This window comes from Asparagus officinalis, chromosome 4 (assembly GCF_001876935.1).
Source record: "Asparagus officinalis chromosome 4, Aspof.V1, whole genome shotgun sequence".
Taxonomy (NCBI): Eukaryota; Viridiplantae; Streptophyta; class Magnoliopsida; order Asparagales; family Asparagaceae; genus Asparagus; species Asparagus officinalis.
The window spans coordinates 63,169,086-63,188,710 of record NC_033797.1 but is presented as its reverse complement, the minus strand read 5'-3'; the positions used below and the strand labels follow the sequence as shown (position 1 = coordinate 63,188,710).

General features: G+C 36.2%; 2 protein-coding genes across 6 annotated transcripts; one reads left to right on the top strand and one right to left on the bottom strand.

The window, feature by feature from the left end:
• On the top strand, positions 1,212-12,700 carry LOC109837584 (uncharacterized protein At3g49140). Its single transcript, XM_020405896.1, has 13 exons — positions 1,212-1,411; positions 1,890-2,016; positions 4,422-4,656; positions 5,241-5,343; positions 5,418-5,482; positions 5,558-5,680; positions 5,774-5,872; positions 6,605-6,758; positions 7,180-7,230; positions 7,326-7,426; positions 8,580-8,729; positions 11,971-12,066; positions 12,430-12,700. The coding sequence occupies exons 1-13, from the start codon at positions 1,390-1,392 to the stop codon at positions 12,541-12,543; spliced, it is 1,440 nt and encodes a 479-aa protein (XP_020261485.1). The 5' UTR covers positions 1,212-1,389; the 3' UTR covers positions 12,544-12,700.
• LOC109837582 (solute carrier family 35 member F1-like) lies at positions 13,017-18,391 on the bottom strand. Of its 5 annotated transcripts, none has more exons than XM_020405891.1 (11): positions 18,199-18,391; positions 18,009-18,103; positions 16,707-16,764; positions 16,056-16,250; positions 15,590-15,666; positions 15,115-15,197; positions 14,502-14,553; positions 14,304-14,372; positions 13,722-13,808; positions 13,567-13,628; positions 13,017-13,479 (listed from the first exon to the last, which is right to left on the bottom strand). In XM_020405891.1, exons 1-11 carry the CDS (start codon positions 18,320-18,322, stop codon positions 13,302-13,304), a joined length of 1,080 nt encoding a protein of 359 aa, XP_020261480.1. In that variant the 5' UTR covers positions 18,323-18,391; the 3' UTR covers positions 13,017-13,301. The 5 variants fall into 5 exon arrangements, with proteins under 5 accessions (XP_020261480.1, XP_020261484.1, XP_020261482.1 ...); XM_020405895.1 differs by lacking the exon at positions 18,199-18,391 and adding an exon at positions 16,892-16,948; XM_020405893.1 differs by lacking the exon at positions 18,199-18,391 and adding an exon at positions 16,892-17,941 and having other exon boundaries at positions 18,009-18,101.

Below are 19,625 nucleotides of genomic sequence, written 5' to 3'. Positions count from 1 at the left end.
TTAAATAATTCTAAATCAAGCAAAAATCATGCAAAAATTAGAAAGGCAGTGAAAAAGAAACAAAGCGAATAACATGGCGAAATTATACCTGTAATTGCTGAAATTCAACAAATCAAGCAAAAATCTGACGAAATACCCTCAGAAAGGTAGTGATTTCCCCAAATCCGACAAAAAATCCGACGAAAATTCGACTAAATCCGGCAAAAAACCGACGAAATCCCCAGCTTTCGTAGATCCGATGCGCGAACAGGGAAGGAATGGCGGGACTTGGCGGTAACCCTAGCCAACCAATAAATTTCCCGAAAATATTACAGATCTGACAAAAGGACACAAGAGGAAGGTTTTCCTAGGTTTTCCGCTCGTTTTTAGAGGAAATCGTGACGAGCGATTTGACTGAGGTGGAGGAGTTTTCTGCCGCTGGAAACTTTAGTACCCACTGTGAACCAAACCCGCACAAAGAAACACAAGAAAATGAAATGTCCGAGGTGAACACGGTGTCAGGGGAGGAAAATGAGTTTCAGGGCTTTTTTTTTTACGAACCAAACAGCCCCTACAAAGAAAGCTACTCATGGCGTAACAAGACAAGATACAAAACAAGAAAAAATGCTGAAAGAAGAACTGGTGGAAACCAAGGATCAAAGCGTAAGCCTCCATGTCACACTCAGAGTCCTCCTGTGTTGGGAACTACAGCAGATCCATCAAACCATCTACGTTGCCTCCGTCAGTTCCTGAGATTACATCACACCATAATCTGATATTAGAAATTTACCCTTGAAATATTTGTGAAGATCGGGAGGTCGCACTGTTAAAAATTATGTTATTTCGTTCCTCTTCGCACTTGCATAGTGGGCACATACTAAGGGGCTGTTTGTTTTCTTTATTTTGAGATGGAAAGGGGGTGAAAACCCATCAGATTTTGGCAGGTTTTCACCCCCAAAAAAAAAACAATCAAACAGACCTAAAGACTTGCAGCTGCCGCTTCTGAAGCAATTTATTGAAACAGATTTGATTTTCCCCCCCCCCCCAAAGCTACCAGCAGAATGCTCTCATCTTGACAGGGTGCCCGTCAGTTTTCCAGATATATTTTGCCAAAGGGCATCGAATATTCTCCATAATTACTCCTTCGCCCTCAAAAGAGAACATATAACGAATGGAAAAAGGAGGGAGCACTGACTACTGATTTTAAGTCGCTTCGAGGCGTAAACTGTAATAAAATGTATCAGTAACAGCCCAAGAGGGCCCAGGTGCCGAAATTGCTCTCGGGTCGCTGCCTCTCGTTCTGTTCTCCTCTGCGCAAAACGACCCCAAATTTGTCGGCGCAAAACCACCAAAGCCAAGTACAGAGAGGGGAGAGGTTATTTTTCCTTTCTCTTTAATTAATCTTAGCTCATGGTGATCGGCCTCGTTTTCTGGTGAGCTTATTTCCCTCTCTCTCTCTCTCTCTCTCTCTCTCTCTCTCTCTCTCCCCCCTATGGAAAACTAGTAATCCACCACCTTTCCCCACTAAAATTAAAAAAAATTTATGATTTTTTTTTGAAGGAGTGATTTTGTTGTATCAAGATATGCCTATTTGAAAAATATTGAAAACCCATTTCGGATATTTTGTTAAAATTCTGAATCACTTATTGTAAGGGTTGATTAGTGGAAAGAAAAATGTTTACCTCTTTGATTTAATTTTTAGCATTTTGATCGTGTTGTCCATTTCTGTATTTCTAAGATAGGTAAAATTTTTTTTAGGGATATATCTTCAAATGGGATTCGAACAGAATGTGATGAGATTGAGATCTGATGTGGGTCATCATGGTCTTTGTTCTAGTTTTTCTCTTTGAGCCATGGTGGTTAAAAATTTGTGTTGATGATCTTCTTTTGTAATTCTGGAATTATGTTGGCAGCCTCTTCGCGGAGCCAATTTTGCGATAAAGAGGGGTTTTGTTGTTCAATCCCGGCTGGGATTAATGGGGGGATTCGACCTCCCTGCTATAGTCGAAGAATAAGTTCCGACAACTCTAGTATAAGGTGTGCTCCTTTCTCTCAGCAAACGAATATTCTATTTTTTCTTTTTTTGTTGATTGGCATTTGATCAATCCTCATAACAGTAGAATACTAAATTTAATAGACTCAATGGCAGGGTCGCCAAATTCTGCAAATGGATGGCAATGAAATTGATGCCCTTTCCTGATACTAACTTTCTTACCCTCCTCTAATCGTTTGTGTTATTTGTCATTGACGTTGATATCATATTGTTCCATGAGACTGAAGGAGAGATAAGTTGCAGGTAAGAATGTTATGGGAAGTTTTAGAAAGACTGAAAACTAGTCGGGCAGCTATTATGTATGAAAGGTAAGGTTGGTTATGTTGACAATGATGTCCAAGAAGTACCAAATGACAGTTTTCACTTATCATTGCTCTGAGTCAATCATGGTTCGCGATGCTGATGTTGATGTTTCTCATATTATCGGAGAAGGATGATTAAATTACGGACTATTTAAGTCCTAATTTACTGTTTGACCATAAACATTGGTATAACGGAACAAATGTCTTTTAAAAAATTATAAAACATATAATCATTGGTCTTTGTGTGCCAAAATGTTGCACAAATTCAAAACCGCAGTATTAAAAAAAAAGAAATACAAACAAAGCGTATCTAACTTGAGAATATTCTGATGAATGAATGGGTACATGAAGAAAGAATAAAAGATAATATCATAATGAAGTGCAGTTGAAGTTAGAGATATCTTCTATTACTTCCAATATTTTTTTATTATTTCCATTATTTTTTACGTATGATTGTTAGTTTTGCCTTTTTTTCGTCATGTGCCTGAAACACGACAAGTTAGATTTGAGGGTGCTAATTTAGGAGGTAAAGTGAACAATCTTCAATGGGTTTAGTGTGATAGAACAAGTTCAGGGCCTTCTTTGATAAACCCCTTAAAATTAAGGGGGCTGTGTATGTAATAAAACAGTTAAGGGGGTTTTGTGAAATATACCCTGTAGCTAATTCCATTTAGAAATAATTGATGTTCAACTTGGAGAGTAGGTTACTACACCAAGCAATTATTATCTCTCTCTGCAAGTATGGTATATAATGATTCCAATAAACAGAAGAATTAAACATAGCTAGTACCTCAGGGAGGTAGTGAATGTTGTATAGGAATGGCTTCTGATCCTCTACAATTAGGTGATAATTGGAGAGGGTCCGTTTACCCTTATCCTTAACGTCCACACCAATTTCAATGGAGAATATGATGCCAAGTAGGATTTCCACAATCATGAATAGTATTTTTCACAATAGTAGTTTTTAATCATCCCTTAAAATTGGAATAAACGGTAATGATTAGGGTAATTGGACCTCTCCAATTAACTTCTAATTGGAGAGGATCCAAATCCGGAATGGAAAGGAATATGATAAAGGCTTCTTCTAGAATCCAGCGGACTCTAAAGTCCTACATTTCCCTGTAGAAGTCAAGTTTAACTATCAGATATTAGATTATTTGGGTATTTCATATGGGATAGCAGATATCGGACAACATACTGGGAATGTAAACTTGACGTTCTAATTAATTCAATTAGCTCATTTAACTTGATAATACTTGGAGTTGCATAAATGAACTTGAGGCTATCCATTCAATTTGCAAGTAATCCCAAAGCAAAGTACCATGCGGGCATCAGCTATTAGTTATTTAATTCATCATGTTGTAGAACTAAGTAATCCAAGTAGGTTTGTCCAAGAATTCTGAAATTAGACTTCACAAAAAAGCAGCTGAAATCCTAAGCTAATATCACAATCTACAGTGGAACAACCGTAATATGTAAACGAGGCGGGCATGAATCTTCTTTGTAATAGTTGGTTTTGGTTGTGGTTTGTGTTTCTTTGATTTGTTACTTCTTTATCTTTTTCAGTTAGGGCTGCTTTCTTCTTATCAGCCTGATCTTGTTTCGTCACCAGTATCAATTTTGATTGTTGTCGGCAGTGAGCACAAGGAAGAGAATAGGGAAGAAGAGATAGAATTGGGGTATGGAACAATATGATTGCTGGCTATTGGGTACTTACTTGGGTTAAAATGCGATGATTAATGAATTTCAGGTTTGAGTTAAACTTAAACACAAAAGTAATTTATAAATCAAAACCCAAATGCCGAGCAATATGTAATATGATCCATGATTCCATATCTCGGCATTTTTCAATAGTATTTCAGTCCAGTGTATTGGCTAATATCTGAAATATTGGCCGATATGAAGTCAAGATGAGAGCACCAATTAATTTCATCAATAAATTGCTCCTTTCTCTCTCACACACACATGCATATTCTATTCACACATTAAAGTAACTCATATGTTCTTTAATTTTACTTTTGATGCAAGTAACCTCTCTTTCTCACACCTTTTATTAACACACTCAAGAATCCGTTTGTTTGTTTTAGCTTTCGATGTAGGAATCTCTTTTTTGGGGCTATGCGATCTCACTGGTCGCCCACAGGACAGGATATTCCTCTATCCAATGTTCAGGTCGCTGCTGATGATTATTCGGGATCAACATCTGACTCGTCTAACTTTATGGGGCATCATGGGTACCATCCTCTTGAAGATCTGAAAGGGCACGAAAGGAACATGGATATGCTGCTCACAGATGCTGAGATTGCCAGGACTACTGTTGAGGTATTTGACATATTGATGTGCTAGAAGATTTAATTTAGGGTTAATCGCACATAAAAAATCCCGTGGAATCTTTGTTTTCAACTTATTACCTCTGTAGTTTCATTGTTGCAGATAGACCCTTTAGATTAATTTTTTTCTCTTTTTTTAACTTTTTTTTTCTCTTTTTTTTAACTCTTTTTCCCTTGGTAAAACTTTGGCAGATATTGCCCCATGGTGAAATTAGCGAATCCATCTGAGGGTAAAAGAGAGAGAGAAAAAAAAAAGTTTAACCCAGTGGGTCTATCTGCAAAAATGAAACTAAAGGAAATGCAGGGGGTCTATGTGCCATTAACCTTTTAATTTAATATCTTGAATACTGATGATATCTTTTAATTTACGTGTCTGGTACTTGGTGTTTATGCTGACGTGGATATGTACCTCGTATTGTGCCCAGCCATTTTCATAAGATTGATTCTGTTAGCTTCTTGATTGGCGTACTTCATCTTGATGTTTTATCCATTTTTTCATCTGCAATATATCCTATTCACCACTAATGTGCATTATGGTTTTGTCCCTATGATTGAATGCTTCTACCTGATATGTAGGCCAATAGCAAGGCATTGCTTGTATTTCCTGGAAGTGTACACTGCGAACCTCATGAACATGTCTCATGGGCAGAGTATCAGTATGTCATTGATGATTTCGGAGGTACGAGTTCATAATGTGCTCTATACGACACATTTTCTGTCATTCACCTGATCACTGGTATTTTAATTTTTCAGATGTGTTTTTTGAAATTTTTGATGATGAAAACATCTTACAAGATCGCTACGCAAGTAGTCCTGTGGTTAGAATGTAATCCTAACTTCTCTGTTTACATTATATTTCATGGCTATTGTTAACTCATTGAATTCACTTGCAGGCAGTTCTTATTGGGAAGGATAATTCTCTTGGTGGAGAGAACAGAATGACAAGGAGCAATTATAGTGATAATTTGAGCAGTGACCCTAGTGTTGATATCTGGTTTGAGAATGAATATGATGAGGTTAGTGATTTTTTTCCCCTTCATATTTTCTTCATTTTTCTGCATTAATTGCTGCAACTAAACTGCGACCTGTGCAATCTGTAACCACAACAGATTGTTAACACAGAGGTAACTGATACTCTCATCAAATGGGGAATGCCAGAAACTATGCGCTATGTTCATCCTATGTACTTCTCAAAGTGCTTGACCAAGGTAAGTATTCTCAGCTTATTTACGTACCTGCTTATGTTGGGGGAGGATTTTCATATAATTTTTACATATATTCATAGGTTTACATTGTGCTAGATATTACTTTTTTTCATTATTATCAAATTTGTGAAAATGAAAGTTCTAAAAAGCATTCATCTTTTGGAAGCAGTATATTTAATATATATGTGTGATTGGGTTACATAATACAGGACAAGTTGATTGGTGACATATTTAATATACCATGTTTGTAACAATGCATTTTCCAGCTAGAATAGCATTTTGAGTTACTTGAGTCAAATACCAAATATCTTCAGTAAAGAAACTTTACGATCTTGATTTCAAGGATTTGGCTGTGGCAACAAACAACTTTTATTATTATTATTAAATATTTCTAGTTTCCTTGTGTATTCTAGTCTCCACTTTACTTACCCCCTAGTTATTGGTTGTAGACTTTTTAGGGTGTCAACGGAAGTACAAATTTGTTTGCCCGTTTGCGGAGACTATTTACATAATTTATGGCCATGATATTGACCTATTTAGAACTAATTGACCTTTGATCTTACGCATTGTAGACAAATATGAAAGTATAGGATAGATCCCTCTCAATTCATGAACTAAGTTCAATTAGAGCCAATTGTATCATGCTTCTACTGATGACAGAGTTTTTAAAGAAAACTTTTGACTCCAGTTTTTTAGGCCTCTGATGATACTTATCTATTTTCCTCCATTATGCAGTCAGTGGGTACGGACTATAGGGAAAAGATGGAATTCCCGTCAAATGGAATTTCTATTTTAGGATGCCTAAGACCTGCATTTGTAGATGAAGAATCTTATCTTCGAAGGTTATTTCAACATGAGGATGATGATGGCTATTCATCTGATTGGAGAGGTAATTCTTGTCAGTTGCTATATTGATGTTTTCTTATGGTAGATTACACTAAACCTCCAAGAACTTCCGTGTTTGCATCAAGCCCCCAATAACTTTCGAAATCGCACAAAAACCCCCAATAATTTTTGTGTTTTGCAGAAACTCCCAATAAGTTTTTGCATTTTGCAAATAACTCCCACCAATTAGAACCAAAAAACAACATAAAATGCATTTTGAAAGTGATTGGGCTTTTAGTGTAATTTACCAAAAGATATTGGGGGTTTTATGCTAAAGTTAGTGGGGGTTTAGTGAGATTTTGAAAGTTATTGGGTGTATTACAAAATGCTGAGATGAGGTTTAGCGTAATTTACCCTTAAATCTATTTATGCTTCTATTCTCATAATGATTTATGCTAAGCTTCACTGTCTTACTGAAAATGCAGATGAATCTGAGAAAGAAGAGGAACAGGTTGCTGGAACTTTTGACTTAATTGGTGACTAAATGTTTTTAAGTCTCCTTTCTTTTATCTCCTACTAATTATCTTTCTGTTTTAAGACTCGAATAACTTTATATGCTTATAATGTGTAGATGGAAAAATATTGAGATTTGGTAATAGAGGTTATGCTAGTTCAACTCTCTACAAATTGGAGATTATGTCAGTGGACCTGTTCTCAATCTATGGTGTTCAGGCAAGTGTATTTTCATCTGAAATCAGAATCTGCTTAATGAATGTGAATCAAATTAGTTATGTTTTGTTTATATGTAGTGGAGGGACTATTACTTTTTATCATAACTATTGATTATCTAGTGGGTAGTTATGGTTCATTCTAAATTTCATTCTAAATCTCATACCGCCATGAATTGCACTGCACTCATTCTTAATTTGCACTCAAAAGACTAATCATAGTTTCCACTATATAATCGATGATTGTGATGATGTAGTGGTTGTCATGGCCCGGGCCCGTGAACCCATTAGGGTGCTGGAAGCTGTGAGACCACTAAGTGTAACAGATTGTTTGGCTCAAGTCACTGCCAAAATTGACTAGTCAATGTTACGGTTAACTCTCACAACTTAGCTTATAAAGCCTCTCATTCTCTTCTCTGCACATTTCCTAGTGCGGGACTAAACTTGGGGTATCACAATCACCTCTCCTTTGAGTACACGACGTCTTCATCATGGCATGATAATTGCTCTATTCCACTATCATCACCAGGCGAGGACTCTAGAGGTGACTTCTATAAGCTCTAGGTGTGGCTCCCACCGCGCTCATGCGATGTAGCACTTAGTCGCCTCTTCTCTGCACATTTCCTAGTGCGGGACTAAACTTGGGGTATCACAATCACCTCTCCTTTGAGTACACGACGTCTTCATCATGGCATGATAATTGCTCTATTCCACTATCATCACCAGGCGAGGACTCTAGAGGTGACTTCTATAAGCTCTAGGTGTGGCTCCCACCGCGCACATTTCTTGATAGCTAACTACTCTGGTACCATTTGTCACATCCCGATTGGTGAGCTGGAAACCGTGAGATCCACTGAGTGTAACACATTATTTAGCTTAAGTCTACTAAAATTGACTAGTCAATGTTACACTTGACTCTCACAACTTAGCTTATAAAGCCTCCAACTCTCTACACATCTTCCAATGTGCGATTAAACTTGGGGTATCACAATGTTCCCTCCACTACATTTCTAGTAGGTGAGAGGATCAAAATCCCATGAAGTTTATGGTTAAAAGATAATCCTGTCCTTTTAAGTTATAAAGTTCCTTTGCATTGACTTTTTACTACATAAAAAGGTTCCTTTATTTAAATTTATGTAGTCTTTTAAATGATGCAGAGCACAATTAGTTCACAAGATTTTCAAGATGCTGAACCTGATTTACTTGCGCAATCTGCTTCAGCAATTATAAAACGTTTCAATGAGGGAATGCAATGCAGCACGGCTCTTAAAGCTCTTTGCCGAAGAAGGAAAGGACTAGTAATTGAGGTAAAATTTTCATGTGGTATTCTTAAGTTTTAATGCTGATTTATGCTATATATATTACTGTTTAACTATTTCAATGGAAAATATATTTTTTAAGTATTCAAACATAAATGAGATTTCCATCAATTTCTCTCCCTTCTGTTTTATTTTGTTGTACCAACTAGTAAGCTCCAACATCATTGACATTTAGCCAGTCATTTTGTATAGTGGTGTTCACTATGAAGTAGCTCTTGGAGTCATTTTGAGTACAGGTTATGTTTCTAGTAGATATCATTTAAAGACCTTTAATAAATGGCTATTTCCAATACCTTCATAGATAATTTGTGAAAGATAACTCACTTATAATAATCTATTGCCATTGCCAATGTCCATCCTCAATTGTTCTTAGACACCCACCTATTCGCGCATGGATTCCCATCAAAATTGAAAAATTGGTCAATCAGTTGCCTCTCAGTCTCCTTGGATGCAAAACAATATTTGGATGATTTGAGCTGTTTTCTTATGCATCAACTGTTAACAACATGGACATGTTGAAATTAGCATATTTGAATAAGGATATATTTACAAAGTGCAGAGTTAGGATCCAAATCATTAACCATGACTGGACAATTTGAAACATGCACCAAAAAATTTCTAGGGTTTAAGATATACTGGGACATAGATACTGATAACTTGCTATTGTGAAAACTGAAACTCATTCATTATTTGGTTTCTAGGTAATTTAAGTATTTGATCAACTTTGAACTGAGTAAATTCGAATGAGAATGGTCCATCATTAAATTCAAAGAGAAGGATTTAATTTCTACTGCTCCAAATTGGAGATTATGTCAGTGGACCTGTTCTCAATCTATGGTGTTCAGGCAAGTGTATTTTCATCTGAAATCAGAATCTGCTTAATGAATGTGAATCAAATTAGTTATGTTTTGTTTATATGTAGTGGAGGGACTATTACTTTTTATCATAACTATTGATTATCTAGTGGGTAGTTATGGTTCATTCTAAATTTCATTCTAAATCTCATACCGCCATGAATTGCACTGCACTCATTCTTAATTTGCACTCAAAAGACTAATCATAGTTTCCACTATATAATCGATGATTGTGATGATGTAGTGGTTGTCATGGCCCGGGCCCGTGAACCCATTAGGGTGCTGGAAGCTGTGAGACCACTAAGTGTAACAGATTGTTTGGCTCAAGTCACTGCCAAAATTGACTAGTCAATGTTACGGTTAACTCTCACAACTTAGCTTATAAAGCCTCTCATTCTCTTCTCTGCACATTTCCTAGTGCGGGACTAAACTTGGGGTATCACAATCACCTCTCCTTTGAGTACACGACGTCTTCATCATGGCATGATAATTGCTCTATTCCACTATCATCACCAGGCGAGGACTCTAGAGGTGACTTCTATAAGCTCTAGGTGTGGCTCCCACCGCGCTCATGCGATGTAGCACTTAGTCGCGTACATTTCTTGATAGCTAACTACTCTGGTACCATTTGTCACATCCCGATTGGTGAGCTGGAAACCGTGAGATCCACTGAGTGTAACACATTATTTAGCTTAAGTCTACTAAAATTGACTAGTCAATGTTACACTTGACTCTCACAACTTAGCTTATAAAGCCTCCAACTCTCTACACATCTTCCAATGTGCGATTAAACTTGGGGTATCACAATGTTCCCTCCACTACATTTCTAGTAGGTGAGAGGATCAAAATCCCATGAAGTTTATGGTTAAAAGATAATCCTGTCCTTTTAAGTTATAAAGTTCCTTTGCATTGACTTTTTACTACATAAAAAGGTTCCTTTATTTAAATTTATGTAGTCTTTTAAATGATGCAGAGCACAATTAGTTCACAAGATTTTCAAGATGCTGAACCTGATTTACTTGCGCAATCTGCTTCAGCAATTATAAAACGTTTCAATGAGGGAATGCAATGCAGCACGGCTCTTAAAGCTCTTTGCCGAAGAAGGAAAGGACTAGTAATTGAGGTAAAATTTTCATGTGGTATTCTTAAGTTTTAATGCTGATTTATGCTATATATATTACTGTTTAACTATTTCAATGGAAAATATATTTTTTAAGTATTCAAACATAAATGAGATTTCCATCAATTTCTCTCCCTTCTGTTTTATTTTGTTGTACCAACTAGTAAGCTCCAACATCATTGACATTTAGCCAGTCATTTTGTATAGTGGTGTTCACTATGAAGTAGCTCTTGGAGTCATTTTGAGTACAGGTTATGTTTCTAGTAGATATCATTTAAAGACCTTTAATAAATGGCTATTTCCAATACCTTCATAGATAATTTGTGAAAGATAACTCACTTATAATAATCTATTGCCATTGCCAATGTCCATCCTCAATTGTTCTTAGACACCCACCTATTCGCGCATGGATTCCCATCAAAATTGAAAAATTGGTCAATCAGTTGCCTCTCAGTCTCCTTGGATGCAAAACAATATTTGGATGATTTGAGCTGTTTTCTTATGCATCAACTGTTAACAACATGGACATGTTGAAATTAGCATATTTGAATAAGGATATATTTACAAAGTGCAGAGTTAGGATCCAAATCATTAACCATGACTGGACAATTTGAAACATGCACCAAAAAATTTCTAGGGTTTAAGATATACTGGGACATAGATACTGATAACTTGCTATTGTGAAAACTGAAACTCATTCATTATTTGGTTTCTAGGTAATTTAAGTATTTGATCAACTTTGAACTGAGTAAATTCGAATGAGAATGGTCCATCATTAAATTCAAAGAGAAGGATTTAATTTCTACTGCTCCAATACACAGAGAATAGCTACTTCTGAAGGAATTGGAAGTCAATCCTTCTGATTCAATTCCAGACAGGCCATTCAAATGGGCCCATTCCATTCAAATTTATTTGTATTGTTTAAGTGAATAAAAAACAAAAATCAAATGAATGTGAGTTTTTCATCTAGTGACGACACAAAATGTACACTTAGACTGGAGCCTATGAAAATTTTAATTCGAAACTTTTACCATGATTTAAACACTTGAGGAGCTTAGAAACCAACTTCTTTGGTTTCTTAGACCTAAGATCTGCAAAGTTGGTATTTTTGTTGCCTGTTTCTGTGCTTTCTTGATAAGTTTCCAAGAAAATTTAAAAGCATTTGATTTTTCATATTAATACATCTGATCATTAAACAGAGTGGCTCTTAATTATGGAAATATTTGTTTAACAAATCTGGTCTTTGCTTTTGCAGAGAGCAAATTTAATAGGTGTCGACAGTCTTGGCTTCGATGTAAGAGTTTCCTCCGGGATGGAAGTGCAGACTCTTCGTTTTTCATTTAATGCTCGGGTATGCATTAACTTCCTCTATCTCGGATTTCGGAGTGACACTTTTACTTAATTTTCCTTTGTATTCCAACTCTTTTGAAAATTTTGGTGATATAACAAGATATGAGTAGCTATTTTGACTGCTAAATTCTTTAACTTCTGATCCAATCTTGCTATGTTTTCCAAGGACATCTGTAACAGTAGGTCAACAGGAAATGTAAAACTCCATGCTAAGATGAAACTTTATGACTGAAAAATCTCTATTTTCATTTATTCACCACCCATGGCCATCATTCACTTGCTGAAATGAATTTCAATTCTCAAATTCATCCGAGTTTCCATGTCTGTGCTAAGTAGAGTTATTTATTATTATTAAATTTTGCAGGCTACGTCTGAAAGTGCGGCAGAAAAGAAAATCAAGCGGATGCTTTTTCCACGTCAGCAGCGGAAAAGTTTGAGAACTCATACGGATGGTGTTAAGGACTTGACTTCTCTTTAAGATGACACACTGTTCCCTTCAAATTTTATAATGTTCGTTGTTGAATAAGTGATATCCAAATAGTCACCCATTTCCGTTTTAGTTTGTATATAACTTACCCATGCATGCAAATTAGTGGATATATATATATGGAATACAATAAGAATGTATCACTGTATACCGAAAGGAGCTTCCATCAGTAATCCCTCAAGCGATTTTCTCCGAGCTACCACCCATTGTTCTGATTTATGAAAATTTTCTTTAATAAACACATGCAAGATCAGAAGATGGTTGCGTTATTGTACTGTTAATTTCTTTTAGAGTTTGAACTGGACTACAAATTTTCTACTTACTATTACTCAGCAATTTTTAGATGTATCAGGATTTAGCACTATTGGGTAGCCCTAATAAACCGACTGCCAGTGTTCTTGATCACACAGTTTATATGAATACAGTGAAAGTGAAGAAAAAAAAAGAAAGCGTGAAAGCAGGAATTACATGAACCAAAAATATTGGCAGCAATTATATATTTAGTCCATTGTCTAAAGTTACATAAATTCTGTATCATAAATCAAAATCGCTGAATTGCTAGCAATTACTATAATAGATATCAAACAGGCTATACTTCTTGTTACTGAGGCTGAAAACATTTCCCCATACTCTCTCTTCAAAAATTCTGCCACCGCCTCTGTCATCATTCACCATCAACAAAGCATTATCAAGGTCTTTTACATGATTGTATTCTGTATTTGTCGCGTCGTCTTTATTATTCGGTCCACCTATTTCTCTACTGTAATGGGATATTTACCATTCCCAGTACTTGAGTTTATGTTCTCGACTACCGTAGAGGATCCTCGGGCTGGATCCCTGATGGCTGCCTCCTCATCCATTTCCTTTTCTACTTCATGGCTAATCTCGGATACATGCAGGGTACTCTCACCTTGGTCTTTATCGCCTCTGCATTAAAAAGATGCACATTGTATGAGCAATGTTTCATTGCCATAGATATTGACAGAAATAAAGTAGATGAGTGATCATGAGTACCCAGAATAAACCACAAGCCCCACTGCAACAGCCCCAAAAGCGATGAAGTACATCCAGTCGACCTGGAAGGATGTAAACCAAATTGGCTCAAAGTTCATGATATTTTTGTAATAATATTGGCGATAATTAAGGATATAGAGGAAATCATTCAGGACCTTTTCGTGATATGCGAATATGCGAATTAGGACAGCCCACATGTCAGAAGTTAGAAGTGAAAGATTGAGCATGGTTGATCCACTTATCTGCACGATTGAGAAAAAAATAAAATTGATGAACAATTTATCTTGCAAAAAAAAATAGAAAAAAGAAAAAAGAATATACTAGTGTTAAAATGTGATTGATAAGAACAATATTATTGGCAATATACTCGACATTGTAAGTGCAGGATACTCAAATGGAAGTAAAGATATGCATATATCCATAAATCGCCATTGGCAATGTACTGAAACCTAAGGTGGAAAGGCTCTAAAGAAAGAAATGAAAGAGGAATATAAATATTTTCTTTAAAAAAAATATTTATCAAGATTCAAGAAGCAGGTACATGAATCAAATTTTGTTTGCTCACAGGACAAACATGTAGATCGGCTTCTTAAATGATTAAATTTCTTTCCCATCCTCTCCGGTATCCAAACAAATTTTAATATGTTATCATTAAGAAAGCTCTAAAGAAGACATCCAGCTGAACTTTGAAACCATTTGTCACAGAATTAAATCATGGAACTGTTAGAGGAACACACCTTTAGTATGACGGGAACCGTAGAGTAGAACAGAAACATTGCGAGTGCAAATCCAACAAATGGTAGCACCTGTTGAAAGTAACAAGATTATGAACCATAAGAAGAGCCACCACAAAATTATAGCGCATAAAAGAAAGAAGCGAAAGGAAAGACCAAGTGCAATAAAAAGAAAGATGTTGCGTAGCATGAGTGGCTTACCGCACCAGTTGTCCAGTGGACAGATCTAAGCTCATTTCTCTCAAGAAAGCTTCTGAGGACTAATTAAGGTTGCTATAATACAAATATTACAATGACGGGATGAGTTTATATGGGTTCACCTGGATAATCATGTCAAAGAGAATAATCACGAAGAATGGAATATTGCACTTTGAATCAGCAGTTGAAATTTCATCCACCAAATTGGATAACAATTTCACTTTGAAAAAGAGGCTTTGAGAATTAATTTACTTTATTTTACTGTAAGAGCCATGTTTTCCATTTATGACTGTTTATGAACCATAAGTTTATGTAAGAAGCTAAATATGAACGCTCAACAGGTAAGTTCTACCTTTAAAAAAATCACCTTATTAACAGCAGATGACAAGTTATCTAAGATTAGCCATATGTAAATGATATCAAGAAATATATAGACGCTCAAGACATATTCTACAATGGTAAAAATTATCAATGAAACATGGATTCTAATCATATATTTTTCATCGCATATTGGAATGTTCTACTTGATTATGAAATTCCGATTAAATGTCTCCTATAGAGTACTCAATCAGTAGGGCAATGCTGACCATTCAATAATTGTAATAGAAAAGGATACATTTGACAACCACTAACAACAGCTCCAAATATGCCAAGCATTGCCATTAACTCGACCCTATCCCCGTTCTTCACCAGGAATTCCTAAAGAAAATAGCACAAGTAGATTTGAGTTCTGCTAGCAGCATTAAAGACAAAATAGTAATACAGAGCAGCTTCATGTTATTATTAATGAATTAAGATCCCCTGAACATGTGCAGCGAAGACAGAAAAGCAAAAGTAAGAGAGTTTTGATTCCAAATGTGATAAGGATTACATATAAAACAAAGTTACCAGAATTTCTAGAAAACGACTATGCAAGCTTTTTAGTGATCTCTCATATATAAGTGGTAATTGTAATACCCAAGGGACATAAGGAATTTTAAATTCAACCCACTTGTCTGGAATGAGACTAAATAGTTCTGGTTTGTGATTTTTACATAGAAAGTGAAGAAAACGCAGGAGATCAAATTATAGCTCTTTAAAACGAAGCATACCTCACTAACATTACTAATTGCATAAAGCATCGATCCACCAATCACGAGCATATCTCCTTTCAAGGGCTTGGGACCTCCTGATCAGGAAAGCAACCAAAATATGAGGAAAAAAAACTCTTTTTATCTTTTTTATAACAAAAGTTTCTACTGAACATAGAATTGTTATCTTAGGTCAATAAATATCTGATCCGTATATTAGACATAACATTAAACCTGACAAAGATCGAGGCCACCAGATTCTAAAAAACATGTCCTATACCAAACTCCACTATTTCACTGAGGATTGAGAGATGTATTGTATTGTTTAATATAACATACAGTTAATTCAAATGACAAAAGGCCTTTAAATTAGCAGTTGCATGATAAAAGCATACACAACAAATTTTGAATAGCAAATATACAGTTGAAATAGGCAGAGTGAACAACTAAGAAAACTTGAATCAAGAGTGAGAAAGCGTTTAGCTACCTCCACGGTCATTTGAATGTACATCAGAAAATACAACTAAAACAAGTCCAGCAACGCAGATGGCTACACCAGCAAACTTCCTCAGTCTGTATTTTGTCTTCAAGAAGAGCCATGTCAGGAATATCACAGATGGAATCGACCAACAGTCCAGAAGCATGACACTTGTCAAAGATGTGTACTGATAAGCCTTCACCACTGTGGAAAGAATGCAAATTTAGACATCTTGATCATTGTACAAAAGAAAACATCAGTTTGAAGAACACCACTGTGGAAAGAATGCAAATTTAGACATCTTGATCATTGTACAAAAGAAAACATCAGTTTGAAGAACAGTAATTATAAGCTTAATGCCTGGATTACATCTTGATCATTGTACAAAAGAAAACATCAGTTTGAAGAACAGTAATTATAAGCTTAATGCCTGGATTGAACATAAAAGATCAGATTGGATTAAAGTAGAGAGAATATAATCTTTTACAATCACAGAGGACAAGAAATTATAGTTTTCACAACATATTAGACCCAATCTCGTTGTCATAAATCTATACTATTTGGTGAAAGCAAAACAATAATTCATCAGAAACATATAGTAAGATATCCTATGACATGCTTTAATCATATTGATTAATCCATTAGAATGTAGGTACTCACCAAGAAAATTGGCCTCGACATCAACAACAGAAAGCAAAAGGTAGTAATACCAACGCATCTGCACATAAATCAGACTAGTTAAAATGTTAAAGTAAAAGAACGGAATAACTACATATGATTGAAGGTCAAGGAGGTAATTCTGAATGACAATGAAAATATCCTGATATTAATGTGTTTAAGCCTACTTGTTCAGTGTCCGTGTCGTCTTCATCAAGCATATTTCCATTAAGATTAGGTCAGATGTGCAGTAGATTATATGACGATAAAAATGGCTCAACAACAACCTCAAGTATCAATCATAAAACATCACCAATTTGCTGATTGCGTAATAAATAATGGAACAATTGAACTTGTATATGCCCATTTTTCACGAGATTGATGGTGGCAGGAACATTAATTTACAAAAATATAAATTTAAAAGACATTAAGAAGAGAAGAAGCATATGCAAGGAATAACTATCTTCTTGAAGAATCAATTCTGAGGGGGGAAGAAAGTCTCTTGTAGGAGGATAAAGTCTTCATTATTCTGTTTGGTTGTCTGGTAGGAGACAGTAAACAAAAGGATAGATTCCAGAAGATGTAAATTATTCCTCATTTGTCAGTACTGTGACCTGGAAGGAAATAAGGAATCAAAATTTAACAATGAATATGTGAACAAGTTTTACCCCTTTCCCCATTTGAACAAAGTACTTACACACGTCAAAAGTTTATGGCGAAGGAAAAGTGCTCCTATATTGCATCCCTCTGATATAAGCAAATAAACTGCCTCCAATTCTACCAGAACTACAAATAAATGCCTAGTGCTATATTTAAAATGTCATCAAGGTACTACCTCCAACTGCACATAAATACTAGTACTCATTTATCTTTCATCAACATAATCTCCAGAAAAGTATCTATGGCTCTCAAATAATGCTTTGTGTAATGCTAAACAATGTTAGATTATTTCTTTCGATTCATACACAGATGTTGGAACTCAATATTTATCTAAAGGGAAACAATGTTAGGTTATTTCTTCATACACAGACGTCGAAACTCTGAGTGTTTATCTAAGAAAAAAGGTCAAAAGGTGCCTCAAGTTGGAAATAGTAGAGTAGTAAAATCAATTAGTCAGTTTCTGCAGTTTAGCCCTGATTCTGAAATAATCAATAACAACTGCACTTTTTAACGCCTCCCTTGAGATGACCAAATTTCTCTGTTCTGCTGAAACACCTACTTTCAGGAATTGAACTGTCCTAGAATAGAAGAATAATATCATTTATTATTGTAGGACATAATACATAGAAATTTAAAAATAAATACCTGCAGAGGTTTCCTCCTGTAGATCAAAAAACCGCCATAAAATAGCGCCAGCAGCAAATAGTTCAAGAAGGACTGAGACGTAGGAGCATTGATACCTGAAACCAAGCAATACCCATTTCAACAAAATCAAAAATTTTCAACTTGGGTATTAAAAAAAACCTCATTTTAAAGATAAATGTACAGAATTCACCTCGCCTTGAGAGCTCAGAAGACGAGAAGCCAGTAGAAGTTATCAGAAGGGAAACAAACTGGCCTAAACCCAAGCCAGCCCAAGTCTTCTTCGACCACAAAAACCTATCCAAATTGATCATCATCGTCTTCCTTCAAGACCACTGAGGAACTCAAACTCTGCTTTTGTTTTGGCAAATTTGAGCAGCTCTGCATTATGATTTATATAATATAAATAAGTCTTTGTTTGGGTTTTTTTTTCACGCTGGGCTCCAACTTCTTTCTTAATTTTATTGTAGCCCTTGAAGTCCTTTTTTTTATTTACATCCCAAATAACGGGATATGTAGGTTTATCTGCAATAGTCAATTCTTTAAATAACTTCATAGATTTTGGGTGTAAATTAGAAATATGAAGATTTAGGCCTAACATAAAATTAACAAATAATTAAGGGCTGGGGATTTTAGAAAAAGCAAGTTAATAGATTTGGAGGTATGAATTAGAAACATGCAAGAGTTACGGTGCTTAATAAATAATTAATAGAGATGTTAGGATCTTTTATGACAAACATCCCCCTTGTTTTCTGTTTGTTTTCTGGTTGTTGTCGTTGAAAAGGACTGGGAATGGCGTTGGGATAATCGGACGGATGAGGAGAGAGCCTGCGTCTGAAAAGGAGTAATGGGACCCGTAAGTTAAAAAGCTAAAGGCTAAAAGTTTTGTGGGAGGCAGAGTCTTGATTTTTGTAGCGTTTTCTGCTTATGTACACCCGAAGGCTTACTCCCATTTACAAGAAAACCCACATGGTTATGTGTTCCAACAAACCCAAAATACAAAGTTTATTTATCTGGCAACCCAAAATATTGAATACAAAGGGTGACACTACAGGCACATCACCAACCACACCTTGGGGCACACCTTGAAGGAATTTCAGCATCAGCAGCAGAATCAGGAAAAACAGGCGGCGGTCGACCGGTCCGGTCGACCGGATTCGTGCACAAGGGTTCCTGTGCGTCTGGAAGGAGGTCGGTCGACCGGCCCGGTCGACCGCAGATGTTTCGGTCGACCGGTGCGGACGACCGACGGCTCTCTGGATTTTTGGGGCTTCTGCTGGATGGTGATCGGTCGACCGGGCCGGTCGACCGGAATTGATCGCGGTCGACCGGTCCGGTCGACCGTGAGAGAGCTTTGAGAGATCTAGAGCTTTGTTTTAGGGTTTGGTCTGAGAGATTTGTAACCCTATTTGTATTCTCTTGATTTCTAGTAGAAAGAACTCCCTCCTCCTTGCCCCGTGGACGTAGGCAACTTGCCGAACCACGTAAATTGTGTGTTCTTTCTGTGATTGTGGTTTGCATATTGTTTGTGGTTTAGTTCGAATTATTGTTCGTGTTGCCCTAGAAAGCTTCCACCGCGCACAACAATTGGTATCAGAGCTAGATCGACAACATGGGAGA